We start from the raw sequence: 16,861 nt of genomic DNA, 5'->3' as shown, positions 1-16,861 counted from the left end.
CATTCAAATTTTGATTTTATTATGTAACCCGAAACGCTAATAGCTAAGATATATATTAGATTAACAAAAATTATCTCTGACGTGCAACTATTGAATATTACATTTTAGGTTCTTATTAAAATTTGGATGACAAAAAAAGATTCTTTTTAAAATTTATCCCCCAAATCACTCTATTCAAATGTTTACCACTTTTTATTTTAATTCTCCAAAACATCATATTTCTATATTTTCTATACTTTACAAACTGTATATATATATGGTTTCGAAGAGTTTGGTACGAGTCCCAAACCATTAATTAAAAACTGATTATTTTTAAAACAACTAATAATATCTTTCTATATTTTCTAATACTTTAGAAACAACTTGTTTAGATGTCTGACTTATGGCAGTATGAACCTTCGTTATTAACATAAAGCCAACAAACAAAGAAAACTAGATTTGCTAATATAATATTTCATCCGTTTCAGAATAATATATGTTTTAGAAGAAAAAAAATTATTTCTAAAAAATATATTTTACATTTTCAATATATGTAATAATAAAAATTCGTAAATATCAAAGATATTAATTATGTTTACTAAATTTTGACTCGATAAAAATAATAAAAATAATTAAACACCAAAATAATATATTTTTGTCAAAAATTAGTGATTTCTTAATAAATGTGTAAACTTTAAATCATACATTATTTCGTAACGGAAAGAATATTCAATTTTTAATATTGACAGGCTTGCCCTCCTCATTTGCCTATAAATTTCACATGATCTATGGTCCTTCAAACAACAACCATAAACAAAAAAACAAAACAATGACCAAAGAAGTTTACTCCAAGATTGGAGTTTGGTTGTTATTCACCTTACTTATTAGTAACTATGTCGTCGATCTCGAAGCCTCACACCATGTCTACAAGAGGCTTACCCAAAGCACTAACATCAAATCTCCTGCCGGAAACCAGCCATACCGAACCGGCTTCCATTTTCAACCACCCAAAAATTGGATGAACGGTATGTCTAATACTACCATATCAGTACTGACATATTGTTTTTGTTTCTCTAACCTTTTGTTCATTCTTTATGGTTCTTGCTTGGACGAATTGGATTGATCTTTGGCTGTGAGCAGATCCAAATGGTTAGTTTTTTTTCCTCCTCTTTCTTTAGTCAACTCTTCCTATCCAATAGACAAATCATTTTCCCTAAAATCTAGCATTTTATTATTTTTAGAAACATTAATTATACCTATAAGTTAACATACCGTGTATTTGATTTTTCTAATGTACCAGCCGACCTTTTATTACGCTGAACCACGAGGCTTACATGTATTCTTGCAATAAACATTTAAAATATATGCAGGCCCTATGATATACAAAGGGATATATCATCTTTTCTACCAATGGAACCCGAAAGGCGCCGTGTGGGGTAACATCGTGTGGGCCCACTCCACGTCAACAGATTTAATCAACTGGGACCCACATCCTCCGGCTATCTTCCCATCTGAGCCGTTCGATATCAACGGATGCTGGTCCGGTTCAGTTACAATTCTACCCAACGGCAAACCGGTTATCCTCTATACCGGAATCAACCCCAAGAACCAGCAGGTCCAAAACATAGCCGAGCCTAAGAATCTCTCCGACCCATATCTCGTAGAGTGGACAAAGTCGCCGTTAAATCCTCTGATGGCTCCTGACGCCGTCAACGGAATCAACGCCAGCTCGTTCCGTGACCCAACCACCGCGTGGCTAGGCCACGACAAGAAATGGAGAGTGATCATCGGAAGCAAGATCCACCGTCGTGGACTAGCGATCACTTACACTAGCAAAGACTTTCTAAAATGGGAAAAATCTACCGAGCCGTTGCATTACGACGACGGAAGTGGAATGTGGGAGTGTCCTGATTTTTTCCCCGTGACTAGGTTTGGCTCCAATGGCGTGGAAACGTCGTCTTTTGGTGAACCTAATGAGACTTTAAAGCACGTGTTGAAAGTTAGCTTGGATGACACGAAACATGATTATTACACTATCGGTACGTACGATAGGGTTGGTGATAAGTTCGTACCCGACAAGGGTTTTAAGATGGACAGTTCGGCTCCTAGATACGACTACGGGAAGTATTACGCGTCGAAAACGTTTTACGACTCGGCTAAGAACCGGAGAATATTGTGGGGTTGGACTAACGAGTCATCGTCGGTTGAGGATGATGTTGAGAAAGGCTGGTCCGGTATTCAGGTAACTATTTTGACTGAGTTTAAACTAAGCAAGCATAGTTTGGTAGATATTGAACTTTTTTTGTTCTGTTTTTATTAGACGATCCCGAGGAAAATTTGGCTTGATCGGTCCGGGAAACAATTGATTCAATGGCCTGTTAGGGAAGTAGAGAGATTACGCACGAATCAAGTCAACTTACGGAACAAAGTTCTAGATTCAAGATCTAGACTTGAAGTCTATGGTGTGACAGCTGCACAGGTGCGATTATTTTATATAACATTTTTTAATAATTATTAGAAAACTCTTGTGAATGTTTTTTTAATGAACTTTTGACATTAAAAAATCTTGTGATTGTTACAGGCAGATGTGGAGGTTTTGTTCAAAGTGAGAGATTTGGAGAAAGCGGATGTGATGGAACCGAGTTGGACTGATCCACAGTTGATCTGTAGCCGGATGAATGTATCGGTTAAGTCTGGTTTAGGTCCATTCGGTTTAATGGTTCTTGCATCTAAGAACTTGGAAGAGCACACATCGGTTTATTTTAGAATCTTCAAAGCTAGTCAAAATAGCAATAAGTACGTTGTGGTCATGTGCAGTGACCAAAGCAGGTACGTTTCCTTGATCAAGATCCATATTATCTTTTAAGTACATTAATATAGGATCTTTTGTAAGTTTTTCAAAAGTCATTTACTTCAAAATTGAATATCTTGAAAAAAATGATGAAATATCCAAAATTTGACTTTCTAATATCTTTTGAGCTTTTGGTGATGTTGAATTTGGGATATAGATCTTCACTGGAGGAAGAAAATGACAAAACAACTTATGGAGCTTTCGTTGATGTTAATCCTCACCAACCACTCTCCCTCAGAGCATTGGTAATTAAATCTCCACGCCATACATATTTTGTATATATATATAATACTGTTACTATTTCCAGGAAATGTCAAAAACTTATGTAAATCCCCTTATGGGAATATCCCTTCTAACCGCAATAAATAATTGTGAAATAGTTTAATCAGCATCTGATCAAGACTATATAATATTTATCTTCTCTAAAGAATCAAGGGAAATAATTATATATGTTGTAGATTTCTTAAAGAAGTCTTTATTATTTTTGTTGTTGTTGCAGATTGATAATTCAGTGGTGGAAAGTTTCGGTGGAAGAGGAAGAGCATGCATTACCTCCAGAGTGTATCCAAAATTGGCAATAGGAAAAAGTTCACATCTATATGCCTTTAATTATGGATTGCAAAGTGTTGATGTCTTAAACCTAAGCGCCTGGAGCATGAATTCTGCCCAAATTAGTTGATCACATAAGGCGGAGATATACACACACGTATATGCATATCTCCCTTTGTTGAGCATTTAATTATATGATATGATTTTGAAATTTTGTAAGGTCATGTTTGTTTGGTTGTCAACATAGAGTCAAATCTGTTTGTTTGAAAATTTTCAAGTTATATGACATTTTATTTGACTTCTCATAGTATTGGTTCACTATATTAAGTATACAGTTTTTTGACCAAAAAAAATATATACAGTTATATTGTCGGTAGCCAAAATCTTCCAAGTTCCAACGAATATAATAGTGGACTTTATATGAATAGATGCGGACATATGTATACATATATAACTCGGATACAATTGAACGGGTTGGCCGCAAAATTTGACAATAAGTATATATTATTTATTTATTACGTATGTGTGCCTTGTTCTTAGCATAATTCGATTTTCATCTCGGGGAGATACCTTTTTACCAACCAAATCATCAATCTTTTGGCTATTTATCAGTGACCAAAATTTTCATTCCTAAATATTGTTGTTTTGCCTTAGCAATCCTTCATGATTACGAAACTTGCCAGTCATGAGTTTGATAAGCTCCTAGTTTCACGATCATACCCGTTTGTACATAGAAATTAGCTAAATGGTTAATGTTTTAGCTGTTATCGTATCTGGATAGCCCTAAACCCGTTAACGTAATAACTTTTGATTTTACAAAGACCCACTATGGAAGATATACCATCAAATGATTAGGAGAATGTGATGAGTGTTATGGGAGAGAACTTAGTGGGAAGATCTCACTTTGAGGATCTTTTGATTTTGTCTTTTTAATGGAGTTCTAAAAGATAGTTCAAGAAGAATCACATGTCACTGTACTTTGTAGGTATAATCCTATTCAATTTCAAATTGACTTCTCAATCTATATTCCTTTTATAGAATAGTGGGGAGCTATAAATGGTGGGGGAGGCAAAGCATGCACAACTATCAAAACTGTATCTTAAGCTGGCAATAGAAGAAAATGTACAATCTCTTTGCTTTTAACGAAGTAACTCAAAAGTGTTGTTGATGGCTCAAGCCTATGTGTTTGGAGCATGAAATATTCCCACATCAATGATGAGACAATGACACTCATTAAGTCATACTATTTGTTGTAAAAAAAAAAGTCATGTCATACTATTTGAGTGGGAAATACTTTTTTTAGTGGGAAATACTTTCAATTACGAGACAACAAAAGACTGAGATTTTGGAACAGTGTTCACCGTTTTGAATAAGTTAATTTACTTATCTAGCATACGATTTATTTTAAACATTAAACTTTCAGTTGCTTTTATGTCTAATATCAAACAAACCGGTGAAAAGTATCATCAAAACTTAACATGTATTGATAAAACAATACATTTCGGAGAAAATTAATATTGATTTCAACAAACATGAAAATGCCATTTGGCTCGAGATAATAGAGAACCTTATACCAAATATGGACCACCACCTCTAGCACGCCCAAAAAAACCTCTTCACTGCCTATAAATTGCACATTCTCATGACTTTTTAAGTAGAACTCAAAACATAAAAACTCAGAGAGATAAATAAAAAGGGTTCTAATCAATGGCTAATCTACTTTGCTGTAACAATGCCATAATCTTGTTGGCCTGTTTGTTTCTTGCTAACAATGCTATTGTTCTTGAGGCCTTGAAACACTCTCCCAATAGAATCAAGAATCAACCTTACCGGACCAGTTATCATTTCCAGCCTCCCAAAAATTGGATGAACGGTATTCTTATATACCAGACAAATTAATTTAGTTTCATTTGGTTATCTTTGTTTCACTTCTTCTAATACTTTGTGTACATTATCATTACATCTTTTCACTCATTTTTATACTTGTTATGTTGGGACTTTGCTTTAATTTTACAAGATCCTAATGGTTAGTAATCTTTTCTCCCACAATATTATTTTATGAGTTATCAGTATATGTCTAGGGGGATTAATTTGTATAGAAAATGATCAATATGTATGTTTATGTGGTTATATGTACATAAATTTGGACAGGGCCTATGATATACAACGGAGTCTACCATCTCTTCTACCAGTGGTACCCTAACGGCGCCGTCATGAAAGTCAACGAAATCGTGTGGGGCCACGCAACATCAAAGGACCTCATTAACTGGACCCCACATTCCCCAGCTATCAAACCATCTCGACCGTCCGACATCAACGGCTGCTGGTCAGGTTCCGTCACGATTCTCCCCGACGGCGAACCCGTGATTCTCTACACCGGCAACGACCGTAACAACCATCAGGTCCAAAACCTAGCCAAACCAAAAAACCTCTCCGACCCATATCTCCGGCACTGGACCAAATCTCCGGTGAACCCTCTCGTGACACCCAACGCCATCAACCACATCAACTCCACCGCGTTTCGCGACCCAACCACCGCGTGGCTCGGCCGCAACGGACGGTGGCGCATGATCACCGGAAGCCAGGAAGGTCGCCGTGGACTAGCTCTTCTCTACACGAGCCGTGACTTCATCAACTGGAAGCAGTCGGCGAAGCCTCTTCACTACAGCGACGGCTCCGGGATGTGGGAGTGTCCTGATTTTTTCCCGGTGGCGAAAACCACCTCATACGGAGTAGATACGTCGTCGTTTAGTGTGTCCGCCAATCACGTGCTTAAAGTGAGCTTATCAGACACAAGTCACGATTACTACACGATTGGTACGTACGATCAAGTGAGAGATCGGTTTGTACCGGACGATGGTTTTGTTCTAGACGATACGGCTCCGAGGTATGATTACGGCAAGTTTTACGCGTCCAAGACTTTTTACGACTCGGTTAATCGACGGAGGATCTTGTGGGGTTGGGTCAATGAGTCGTCGCCGGAGGAGGATAACATCAAAAAGGGTTGGGCCGGTTTGCAGGTAAACCAAGCAAGATTTTTATTTGACCTCTATGGTTTGATTTAGACGTGACTAACCGGTTGATTAATTAAATTAATTAGGCGATTCCAAGGAAAATATGGCTTGATGAATCAGGAAAGAGACTGATGCAATGGCCAGTTAAGGAAATAGAGAGTTTACGTACTACGCAAGTCAAGTGGGAAAATAAAGTTTTGAAAAGAGGATCTTTACTTGACGTGCATGGGATCACAGCTTCACAAGCAGACGTGGAGATTTTGTTCAGAGTGAGTGGTTTAGAGAAAGCTGATGTGATTGAACCGAGTTGGACCGACCCACAATTGATTTGCAGCCAGAAGAATGCATCGTCGGTTAAATCTGGTTTAGGTCCATTCGGTTTAGTGGTGCTAGCCTCCAAGAACTTGGAAGAGTACACATCAGTCTATCTAAGAATCTTCAAAGCTGGTCAGAAGAGTAAGGACCATGTGGTGGTCATGTGTAGTGACCAAAGCAGATCGAGTTTGGACAAAGGGAATAATGATAAAACATCATATGGTGCATATCTTGATATATCTCCTTACCAACCGATCTCTCTGAGGACTTTGGTAAGACTTTCTCCAACTCTCACAATATTAATTTGAGATATTTTTTTTACTTTTACTAATGTTTTTTTTTTGTGTTGCAGATTGATAATTCAATAGTGGAGAGCTTTGGTGGGAAAGGGAAAACATGTATTACCTCAAGAGTTTACCCAAAATTGACAACAGGAGAAAATACACATCTTTTTGTATTTAACAATGGATCTCAGAATGTTGATGTTTTAAGCTTAAGTGCTTGGAGCATGAAGTCTTCTCTCTAAAATCACTTCTTCATGTGTAAGAGATTCTTGAAACTCTTGGCGCGTCTGTAATAAAATAAAAAGCATATTTAAGTTAGAGAATGTGAAGCTCCTCTTTTAATTTGCAAACTCTATTGAAACAAACCTTTTCTTTTATCTAGTCATCATTCTCATCATCTTCATCATCATCATCGTCATATTCATCTTCATCAACAAGAGCCTCTCCAGTAAACCATGAAACTGCGTGAGGGATCAGTTTGTCTCTGATTGTCACACTGTAAAAGAAAAGAAAAAAACACCAAAACTTAAAAATACACTTACTTGAACAAATTTCAATGTTGTCAGAGACTGTAAAACAAAAAAAACTTACGCAATGTCATAGTCCTGATCCGTCAGGTTTTGGAGTTCTTCATCCTGCAAGAATTATATACAACTTTTTACTTTTACCTGATGAATAAACAATTGTCTATATCATAAGAGATAAGGTGGTTACAAATAAGTCTAACCATAGTTGTAAAACATTCATCAACTTCATCAATCTCAGGGGGCTTGAAGAAGTTAAAGAAACTCTCGCAGTTTTCGGTTTTAGTCATGGGGATGTTGTTCACTTTCTTTGTCCCCTTCTTTGGCCTCTTCTTGACAACAACCTTATGAGTCAAACACTTACCTGGACACCATTCTATCTCCGTTCTACACATCATAAAACCAATTTCAAAGATCAGTTAAAAAAAAGTAAAACCAAATTAAAAACAAGGATGATTAAATATTTTTTACCCAATCACTTTATCAAGAACAGGGCCATCATCATCGTCATCGGTCACATGGTAAGTTTTAGACAGAACCGAGTTCTTGAAGTAAGGATTAGGATCAAAGAGAAACTCCAGCTTGAAGTTTCTTGAACTGTTTTCTACTCTGCAACATCTGATGTCTTTGAGATACTTCAAAGCTCCCTCATCTCTTTCGGTTATCTACATAAAACCAAAACCATATACAGTCTTTTTTTTCAATCAGTTTCATGCTAATGAAGACACAGATGATTCCAAAAAAACGAAAATTTGAACCTCGTTTGCTAGCATCTCGTTGGTTTTCATTGCAATCAACCAGAAGTTAGGTACTCCTCCTTTCTCCGTCTCAGCTTCAGCCACACCATTCACAATTTCATATCTCTGCAGAGTTCACAGGAAAACCTCAGGAAAAAAAACAACCAAAACAATAATCCTAAGTTCCTAACCAACATATAATAAGACAATCTTTACCTTATCAAAAAGCGGCTTGTAGAGATTGTTGTATTTTGCTTCCAATGCAGATTTTTCTTGAAGAAACTTCTCCTCGAGTTCATCGTGTTTGACCTGACAAACCGAACAGTGAGTCTCTCCTCTCAGAGAATCAAGATTATAGTCTTCAGAGAGAGAGAGAGAGAGGATAATGACATTATTACCTGAATGTCCTTGAGAAACAGAACACGTTTGGTAACTTTAGGTGAGAGTTTCTTCGTATCAAAGGTTCGTTTTATTGTTAAGTTCTGTAAGTTATTAACACCAAAACAAAAAGATTATTAACAGATGAAACCGGAAAGGACTCTTGTGTGATTTTCATTGACGATAGAAGTGACTTGCCTTAAGATCCTCGGTAAGATCAGGATCCTCTGGTACAAAATCTACAAAATCACAATGGTCATTTTAACCCTAATCATTGTTGCTTCGGGAGCAAGAAAGATAAAAAACAGGGATGTTACTTAAGGCACAAGTATAGGGAAATTACCTAAGGCATTAGATGAATCGCCTCCACTGTTATGAACAGCTTCGATGGACGTGATGTTGTTCTCTTCGTTGCTCATGTTTCGTGAGAAAACAGGAAGAGAAAAAAAAAGCAGAAGAAAGGCAGAAAATGAGGACGAGGGAGGGAGAAAGGGAGGAGAGGAGGAGAAGACTTTTAGCGGCTTTGTGTTGTTATTTTTTTTTCTCAACTTGTAATTCATTCATACGTGAGAGGTGAAGAACTCATACGTGCGAGGAGAAGAACGTGGATCCTTAGTGGTGTCCCATGAGCAACGACAAGAGGATACGGTGACATTATCAGCCCCAAAGAAGCAAACAATGTAAAAAGAAAATTATTATAAGAACAAACATCTCACACGCACACACATGACACATATTCATACAAATGAACAAAAGATTGTAATTCTAGTTTAAAAAAAAAAAGATTAGCTTTGGTAACATGTCAAGTGCAGTTAAAACGTATTCAGGATGATTCCAGCTATTTAATCCTCATCTTCATCTTCTTCTACTAATTCTTCGTCATCATCTGTATTTGGCTCGTCCTCTTCTTCTAACTCAGCTTCTTCATCACTAACAATGAAACCTCCCAATGTTTCATCATCATCATCATCATCTTCCTCGTCGATATCTACTCTTCCACGCTGTTTAGTTTGAGCATGACTACTACTGCTGCTGCTACTTGCATTTACATCTTTCTTAGTCTTCTTGGATCTAGTAGAGTAAGTTGGAGTCACAACTCTTTTCGATTTCACCAACAAGTCCTTCTCTTCCTCACTTTCCGCACTCCAATCATCCTCCTCCTCATTCCCTTTCTTTCCTCTTCCTCTTCTTCTCTTTTTGCTTAATCCCTTCTTATCTCCATCATCATCATCCTCATCATCGCTATTTCCTTTGGTGGAATCCTCAAGGAACCATTCCCACTGCTTGATGTCTCGAATCCGACTCTTTGGATACTGATCAAACTCTTTCCCAATCACAAGAAAACCAAACTCTGCAAACACCACCAGTAGTACAACGCCACACATTGAGCGAGACTCATTCTAACAGCTTAAACAAGACCGTTACACTACATACTGAGACCCATTCTCACAGAAAAAAAACACCGTAAACACAAACAAAACTCTAGACATTATTAGAAAGATAAAGCAATACACTGTTCTGACAACATAAAGCAACTTCACTATTCAGACAAACACAACAAATCAGAACAGAGAATAAGAAGGACAATGAGACCCCCCTAGAATCCAGAATCAATATAGATCAAAACTACACGAATTGGGATGATGCAAAGTGATTACCTTTAACAGGATCGATATCGATACAATCCAACCCACTTTCACTAACCGAATCTCTCTCCTCTGTAGCTTCGTCGCGACTCTTCAAAGTGAACCAAACAGGGAGTTGACCCGATACGCAGAACCTATCGCCGGCGGCGATCTCTCCCGTCTCGGATCTCCGGAAAGTTCGAATCTTTTCGCCCGGTTCACGTCTCCGCACCCAAACCGGGTTTCTCCCGAGAACCTCGAACGAAACCCTATCGGAATCGGTTCCGTCGCCGGCGAGGAGGGGTTTTAGCTCGAGAGAGACGTGGCGGCGGGAGACTGTGAGGTCGTCGGTGGTGAATCCCGCCGCTCCTCCTCTTCCGAAGACGGTTTTATCTCCAGGCTTCAGGATGAGGAGCTTCGTGCCGTCTTCGCCTTCGATTTCCATTGTATTAAGTTTCTCCACTTTCAGACAAGACTCTCTTTTTTTTTTTGTTTCTTACAATTTTTCATTTGTTAGCCGGTTTTTCTATTCATTTCCCGGCGGTTTTAAATTTTTAATCGTCTTTAAAGTAACAGATTTTTATATTTTCCATTAAGGATTTTTTTTTTAATTATTGGGATTTTTCTAATTTAATTTTTGGAAAGAATATGTTAATATTTAATCAAATTGTTTTTGAGTGAAAATAGTTTCTCATGTTTGTGCACAATTTAGTATAACATTGATCAATAATAAAATACCCGTAATAATATTAATAAATTCTATAGCGACAGCACTTACCAGGATGATTATAAAAACAAATTTCATCTTAATTCCTCGATCGTAATCATCAACCAACTTTACTTAACAAATGATTCATGGCAAAAATTCTAAAGGTTAAAGCTAATTTCTTGAGATCAAAGTCATTTTGCTTATAGAAACTTAGGTTGGCAGCCCAATCATCTCTCTTTGCTTTGACATGAAGGCAAAAAAACATTTTTAATCACATTAATTTTTGGTACAGATTTGTAATTCAATTTTCTACCCCTTACATTTATGCATAAAAGATTACATTCTTGAATTCCTAAAACAATTTCTTATGTTTCCCAACATAAATAATTAACCATTTGCATAAAGTAAAGGAAGTAAATTAAGATTTTTTTTCTTTCTTATTTGTAAGCAATCACAGACGCAGGAAACGACATCGTATTTATCCATCTTTTTGTTAAATAAAAGTCCTCTCCTTTCTAATTGCTCCGGTAACTTCCATCTGAAAATTCCACAAGCTCTGATGAAGAAGACGAAAGGAAGCAGCTTTCGATTCTACACCACTCTCTTCCTCCTCTCTTTCCTCTCTTTCTCCTCCTTATCTCGCGCCTTCTATCTCCCCGGTGTCGCTCCTCGCGATTTCCAGAAGGTAAATAACTTTTTTTTTCTCTGGTTTCGTTTTCTCCGATCTCGCGTTTTCCATGAGAAGATCGATCTGGGGGTTTCGGGGTTTGAGTGATATTCGTGTGATTTCGTTTTCATCTGCTAAAAATTTTGTCTTTTATTTTTATTTTTTATGCCACCGTTTCTGTTAGGTAGCTCTAGCTAAGGTTAGGTAGGTACTATTGAGTGTAAGAGTCCTTGAACTGTTTTAAGTGTAAGCGTGTAGACAATAGAGATCTATGTGTTTCTGATAGAAGATCCCTTCATTTGTGTGTGTTTTTGATGGTTTCAGTCTGTTTTTTTTTTTTTTGCTTTTATTATTTTTGGAATCCATCTATTGAGATTTACAATTACTTGATTTCTGCGCCGAAGTCAAAAAAAGTTTAGGATCTTGTTGATTGTTAGCAACAATTTGTCTTGTCAGCTCTTGATTTGTCTTTTTTTTTTTGTTGTGTCTGGAACAGGGTGATCCCCTTTATGTGAAAGTGAACAAACTGTCTTCAACAAAGACCCAACTTCCTTATGACTACTACTACCTGAACTACTGCAAGCCTCCTAAGATCGTGAACAATGCTGAGAATCTTGGGGAGGTTCTCAGAGGAGACCGCATCGAGAACTCCGTTTATACTGTTAAGTGAAATTACCCCATTCTTTCTTACTTGTTGTCACATTGCTTTTCGTTCAATACATTATAACCTCTTCATTATCAGATTTTGACTTCTTTTTTTCCCAAATGTTTTTTTTTTTAGTTTCAAATGCTGGAGGATCAGCCTTGCAAAGTAGGTTGCCGTGTTACACTTGACGCTGAGTCCACCAAAAATTTCAAGGAAAAGATCGATGATGAATACCGGGCTAATATGTAAGTAGTTAATATATATAACACTCTTGGTTCTTTTGTGTCCTAGATATCTTTTGATTTAAACCTTAAACCCATCACCCATGTATACAGGATTCTTGATAATCTTCCTGTAGCTGTACTTAGACAAAGGAGAGATGGAAGTCAGTCAACTACTTATGAACATGGTTTCCGAGTCGGCTTCAAAGGAAGTTATGAAGGGGTATGTCTTTTAAACTCTGTTTTTACTTTCCTTTCATACAAAACTAATAGTTGCTATGCCTTTTCTAGAGCAAAGAGGAGAAATATTTTATACATAATCACTTGAGCTTCCGAGTTATGTACCACAGAGATCAAGAGTCTGATTCTGCTAGAATTGTTGGGTTTGAGGTTACTCCTAACAGGTATTGTTTTTTTGGTTATTACTTCATTTACTTAGTTTCCTGATGTATGTCTACGTATAAGCTAACGGGTCTTTGTCTTTTGGATAGTATCTTGCATGAGTACAAGGAGTGGGATGAAAACAATCCTCAGTTAACTACATGCAACAAGGATACAAAGAATTTAATCCAAAGCAATACTGTCCCTCAAGAAGTTGTGCAAGGAAAAGAAATTGTGTTTACATATGATGTCTCATTTAAGGTAAAATGTTTGGACTTCTTTTGCTTTTTACTGTTTCCGCTTGCTTAACATTTTTTTTTTCTTCCGGAATTTGAATCTTCAGGAGAGTGAAATCAAATGGGCTTCTCGATGGGACACATACCTTCTCATGAATGATGATCAAATCCACTGGTTTTCCATCATAAACTCACTTATGATCGTCCTGTTCCTCTCTGGAATGGTAGCTATGATTATGATGAGAACTCTTTACAAGGATATCTCAAACTACAATCAGCTCGAAACCCAAGATGAGGCTCAGGAAGAGACTGGATGGAAGCTTGTCCACGGAGATGTCTTCAGGCCACCGGTGAACTCTGGGTTGTTGTGTGTTTATGTCGGTACAGGTGTACAGATCTTTGGAATGTCGCTTGTTACGATGATGTTTGCGTTGCTGGGTTTCTTATCTCCATCCAACAGAGGAGGGCTTATGACTGCTATGGTTCTCTTGTGGGTTTTCATGGGCATATTCGCTGGTTACTCATCATCTCGCCTTCACAAAATGTTCAAAGGAGACAAGTGGAAGAGAATGACGTTGAAGACTGCATTCATGTTTCCCGGTATCCTTTTTGTGATCTTCTTTGTTCTGAATGGTCTCATTTGGGGAGAGCAGTCATCTGGAGCCATACCTTTTGGTACAATGTTTGCCCTCTTCTGCCTCTGGTTTGGCATCTCAGTCCCACTAGTCTTTGTCGGTAGCTACCTGGGTTACAAGAAGCCAGCAATCGAAGCCCCGGTGAAAACAAACAAGATCCCAAGGCAAGTACCAGAGCAGCCATGGTACATGAAACCGGTGTTCTCCATACTCATTGGAGGCATCCTCCCATTTGGAGCTGTCTTCATCGAGCTCTTCTTCATCCTGACATCGATATGGCTGAACCAGTTCTACTACATCTTCGGGTTCCTCTTCATAGTGTTCTTGATCTTGATCGTCACCTGCGCAGAGATCACGGTTGTACTCTGCTACTTCCAGCTCTGCAGCGAGGACTACAACTGGTGGTGGAGAGCTTACTTAACCGCGGGTTCATCCGCTTTCTACCTCTTCCTCTATTCGATCTTCTACTTCTTTACGAAGCTGGAGATCACAAAGCTTGTCTCGGGAATGCTCTACTTCGGTTACATGATCATCATCTCTTACGCTTTCTTTGTCCTGACTGGCACAATCGGTTTCTACGCGTGCTTCTGGTTCGTGAGAAAGATCTACTCTTCAGTGAAGATTGACTAGAAACCAACTGATAAATCTTGCAGAAGATGCCAACTTTTGAGTCTATGTATGTTTGGGTGATTGTACGGTTTGTTAGCTGTAACAAAGTAAAAGAATCAAATCAACTTTTTATTCCTATAGATGTTGTCTGAATCCAATATTACATGCCTTTTTCACCAGTAATCTCCACATGAACATATTCCTCCGACAATCTGATGGAACCTGTTTTTATCTCTCAAGCACACTTCTCTTTCAAAAACCTTCGAGAAGATCTTGGCAAAGTTATGACAATCAACGCATATACGTAAGTTCTTGAAAACTTTAATCGGAATCCCATCGCCAGTAGCAATCAAACCAAAAGTTAGAGCTAGTTTCTCACTATGGCCAAGTAACATCCTCTCCTTCTGCTCTTCATCCACGTCATACAACACACAGCTATGATCAGGAACGTAGCCAGCTTGCTTCATTTTTATCAGTATCTCTTTCAGTTTAGCTAACACCTCTTCCCTTCTCGGATGAGTACGATCATTCGCGTGGAAGTAATGCAAGGTTTGCTCGTGTTGAATCCAGCTTCTTCCTGGCTCTTTTGTTACAGCATTCCGCAACATCATTTCTCTTAAACTGTTTACATCTTCCCATCTTCCTGCAGAGGCATACAAGTTAGAGAGAATCACGTAGTTACCCGCGTTCTCTGGCTCAATCTCAATGAGCCTACGACCTACGTATTCTCCAATGTCTACAGATAAATGAACCCTGCAAGCTCCTAAAAGAGAGCCCAAGACACCAGCAGTTGGTTCCGACGGCATTCTTTTGACGAACTCAAACGCCTCCTCGATCCTACCGGCACGGCCAAGCATATCAACGATGCAACCATAATGCTCAGTGTCAGGCTTGATCCCGTAATCTCCCGCTCTCATGCCGTCAAATATACTCAGCCCCGTGTCTTCCATTTTCCCATGGCTGCATCCAGACAAGACAGCTAAAAGAGTAACTCCATCAGGCTTTACTCTCTTCTCATCCCTCATCAGCCTAAACAGCTCAAGAACCTCTTTCCCCAAACCGTGTTTACTATACCCCACAAGCATCGCGTTCCACGAAACGGATGTCCTCTCAGGCATGCCATCGAAAACCCTCCGAGCGTAAGAGAGGCTCCCACACTTCGAGTACATATCGATCAGAGAGTTATCCAGAACAGCGTAGAAAGGAAGCTCGCGTCTCAAAACATGGCAATGAACTTGCTTGCCGTGGTCTAACAAAGCAAGTCCAGATAAAGCTGTTAGAACGCTAGCGTAAGTGACGTAGTTCGGACTCATCCCTTCGCTCAGCAGCTTCTGGAACACTTGCAAAGCCTCTTCGTCAAGACCCAACTGCGCATACCCGGCGATGATAGCAGTACATGAGACAACATCTCTCTCGGTTAAACACTCAAAAACCTCGCGAGCTTCTTTAATACAACCAGCTTTAGCATACATGTCAAGAAGAGAGCTCCCCACGAAAACGTGAGAATCGTAACTCCACTTTATTATCAGTCCATGGACCTGCTTACCCACGGATGATCCAGAGCATGAGGTGAGAACAGAGGCGAAAGTGAAGTGATTAGGTTTCCCATCGGCTCTCATCATCTCAGCAAACACAGTGAGAGCCTCTGAAGAACGCCCGGTCTGAGAATAACGCGAGATCATAGCGGTCCAGGAAACGACGTTCTTCTCAGGCATTTCGTCGAGCACTTTGTGGGCGTCTTGCAAACGATCGCACTTTCCGTAGAAGATGAGCAGACGAGTTCGGAGGTATGTAGAGGGGAAATAAAGGGTTTTGATCATGTGGGCATGGACTCTCTGGCCTTCTCTAAGAGCCCTTTTGTTCACAGATGTATTCAGCAATGCATCGTAGTCATGGAACCCAATCTCGGGGCCTAAGGCGGACATCTCCAGCAAAGCTTCTTGGAGATGACCGTTGGAACATAGTTGAGGGATTGTTGGTAAGAAGGTTTGGAGAGGAGAGTTGGGGAACGAGGAGAAGGATCGATGAAGTAGTTTCATTAAGTTAAACATTAGACTGAAAACAGAGAAGGTATGTCTCTTCTCTGTTTTTAATTTCGAAACATAAATAGGTAAGGTTTTTTTTTTTGTTTCTTCTAATTTTAGCAAATCATTAACGTGAAACTCGGATAATCATAACTGTCAAGTTGACAAACTCTGCTGTTATAAAAGACGTAAAACTAGGTTTCTGAAAATCCACAAGTAGCTAGGATGAAACTGGCTCAGCTGTAATTAACGTTCATGGCAGAACAGTTGAGTATGACTTTCACATTTGCACCTACATGCTGGAACATGAAACCAGGTTTCATGTAGTAAAAGCCTAATAGGAGCCAAATAAGCATCCAAGGTGGACAGTGATGAAGCATTCGTTATATGCAAACGTGGAATCTGTTGTGTATTTCACCTTGGATGCTTATTTGGATCCTCTTAGGCTCTGACAAGCATCCATCCATTCACCCTGTC

At 38.7% G+C, this 16,861-nt stretch overlaps 6 protein-coding genes across 7 annotated transcripts; 3 read left to right on the top strand and 3 right to left on the bottom strand.

Moving 5' to 3' along the window:
- Nucleotides 1-767: 767 nt before the first annotated feature.
- Nucleotides 768-3,686, top strand: LOC108859115 (beta-fructofuranosidase, insoluble isoenzyme CWINV1). Its single transcript, XM_018632967.2, has 7 exons — nucleotides 768-1,004; nucleotides 1,120-1,128; nucleotides 1,350-2,221; nucleotides 2,300-2,458; nucleotides 2,561-2,808; nucleotides 2,988-3,075; nucleotides 3,330-3,686. Exons 1-7 carry the CDS (start codon nucleotides 809-811, stop codon nucleotides 3,507-3,509), a joined length of 1,752 nt encoding a protein of 583 aa, XP_018488469.1. The 5' UTR covers nucleotides 768-808; the 3' UTR covers nucleotides 3,510-3,686.
- Nucleotides 3,687-5,048: 1,362 nt separating this feature from the next.
- On the top strand, nucleotides 5,049-7,369 carry LOC108857599 (beta-fructofuranosidase, insoluble isoenzyme CWINV5). Of its 2 annotated transcripts, none has more exons than XM_018631602.2 (4): nucleotides 5,049-5,252; nucleotides 5,531-6,399; nucleotides 6,480-6,980; nucleotides 7,061-7,369. In XM_018631602.2, exons 1-4 carry the CDS (start codon nucleotides 5,087-5,089, stop codon nucleotides 7,232-7,234), a joined length of 1,710 nt encoding a protein of 569 aa, XP_018487104.1. In that variant the 5' UTR covers nucleotides 5,049-5,086; the 3' UTR covers nucleotides 7,235-7,369. The 2 variants fall into 2 exon arrangements, with proteins under 2 accessions (XP_018487104.1, XP_056867350.1); XM_057011370.1 differs by lacking the exon at nucleotides 5,049-5,252 and adding an exon at nucleotides 5,259-5,405.
- On the bottom strand, nucleotides 7,146-9,191 carry LOC108858026 (nucleosome assembly protein 1;4). Its single transcript, XM_057011371.1, has 10 exons — nucleotides 8,975-9,191; nucleotides 8,830-8,870; nucleotides 8,652-8,735; nucleotides 8,470-8,562; nucleotides 8,275-8,379; nucleotides 7,988-8,181; nucleotides 7,720-7,903; nucleotides 7,584-7,627; nucleotides 7,359-7,488; nucleotides 7,146-7,279 (listed from the first exon to the last, which is right to left on the bottom strand). The coding sequence occupies exons 1-9, from the start codon at nucleotides 9,189-9,191 to the stop codon at nucleotides 7,371-7,373; spliced, it is 1,080 nt and encodes a 359-aa protein (XP_056867351.1). The 3' UTR covers nucleotides 7,146-7,279; nucleotides 7,359-7,370.
- Nucleotides 9,192-9,310: 119 nt separating this feature from the next.
- Nucleotides 9,311-10,800, bottom strand: LOC108861458 (uncharacterized). The gene is made up of 2 exons (XM_018635323.2): nucleotides 10,290-10,800; nucleotides 9,311-9,982 (listed from the first exon to the last, which is right to left on the bottom strand). Exons 1-2 carry the CDS (start codon nucleotides 10,699-10,701, stop codon nucleotides 9,474-9,476), a joined length of 921 nt encoding a protein of 306 aa, XP_018490825.1. The 5' UTR covers nucleotides 10,702-10,800; the 3' UTR covers nucleotides 9,311-9,473.
- A 607-nt stretch (nucleotides 10,801-11,407) lies between these two features.
- LOC108861610 (transmembrane 9 superfamily member 7) lies at nucleotides 11,408-14,498 on the top strand. The gene is made up of 7 exons (XM_018635511.2): nucleotides 11,408-11,650; nucleotides 12,129-12,293; nucleotides 12,414-12,523; nucleotides 12,614-12,722; nucleotides 12,791-12,903; nucleotides 12,991-13,141; nucleotides 13,224-14,498. Exons 1-7 carry the CDS (start codon nucleotides 11,525-11,527, stop codon nucleotides 14,379-14,381), a joined length of 1,932 nt encoding a protein of 643 aa, XP_018491013.1. The 5' UTR covers nucleotides 11,408-11,524; the 3' UTR covers nucleotides 14,382-14,498.
- Nucleotides 14,469-16,595, bottom strand: LOC108861611 (putative pentatricopeptide repeat-containing protein At3g13770, mitochondrial). The gene has a single exon (XM_018635512.2). It carries the CDS (start codon nucleotides 16,409-16,411, stop codon nucleotides 14,534-14,536), a length of 1,878 nt encoding a protein of 625 aa, XP_018491014.1. The 5' UTR covers nucleotides 16,412-16,595; the 3' UTR covers nucleotides 14,469-14,533.
- Between the last annotated feature and the right edge of the window lie 266 nt (nucleotides 16,596-16,861).

This window comes from Raphanus sativus, chromosome 5 (assembly GCF_000801105.2).
Source record: "Raphanus sativus cultivar WK10039 chromosome 5, ASM80110v3, whole genome shotgun sequence".
In the NCBI taxonomy this organism is placed as follows: Eukaryota; Viridiplantae; Streptophyta; class Magnoliopsida; order Brassicales; family Brassicaceae; genus Raphanus; species Raphanus sativus.
Note: the sequence above shows the minus strand (reverse complement) of the source record. Positions and strands in the feature narration are given on the sequence as shown.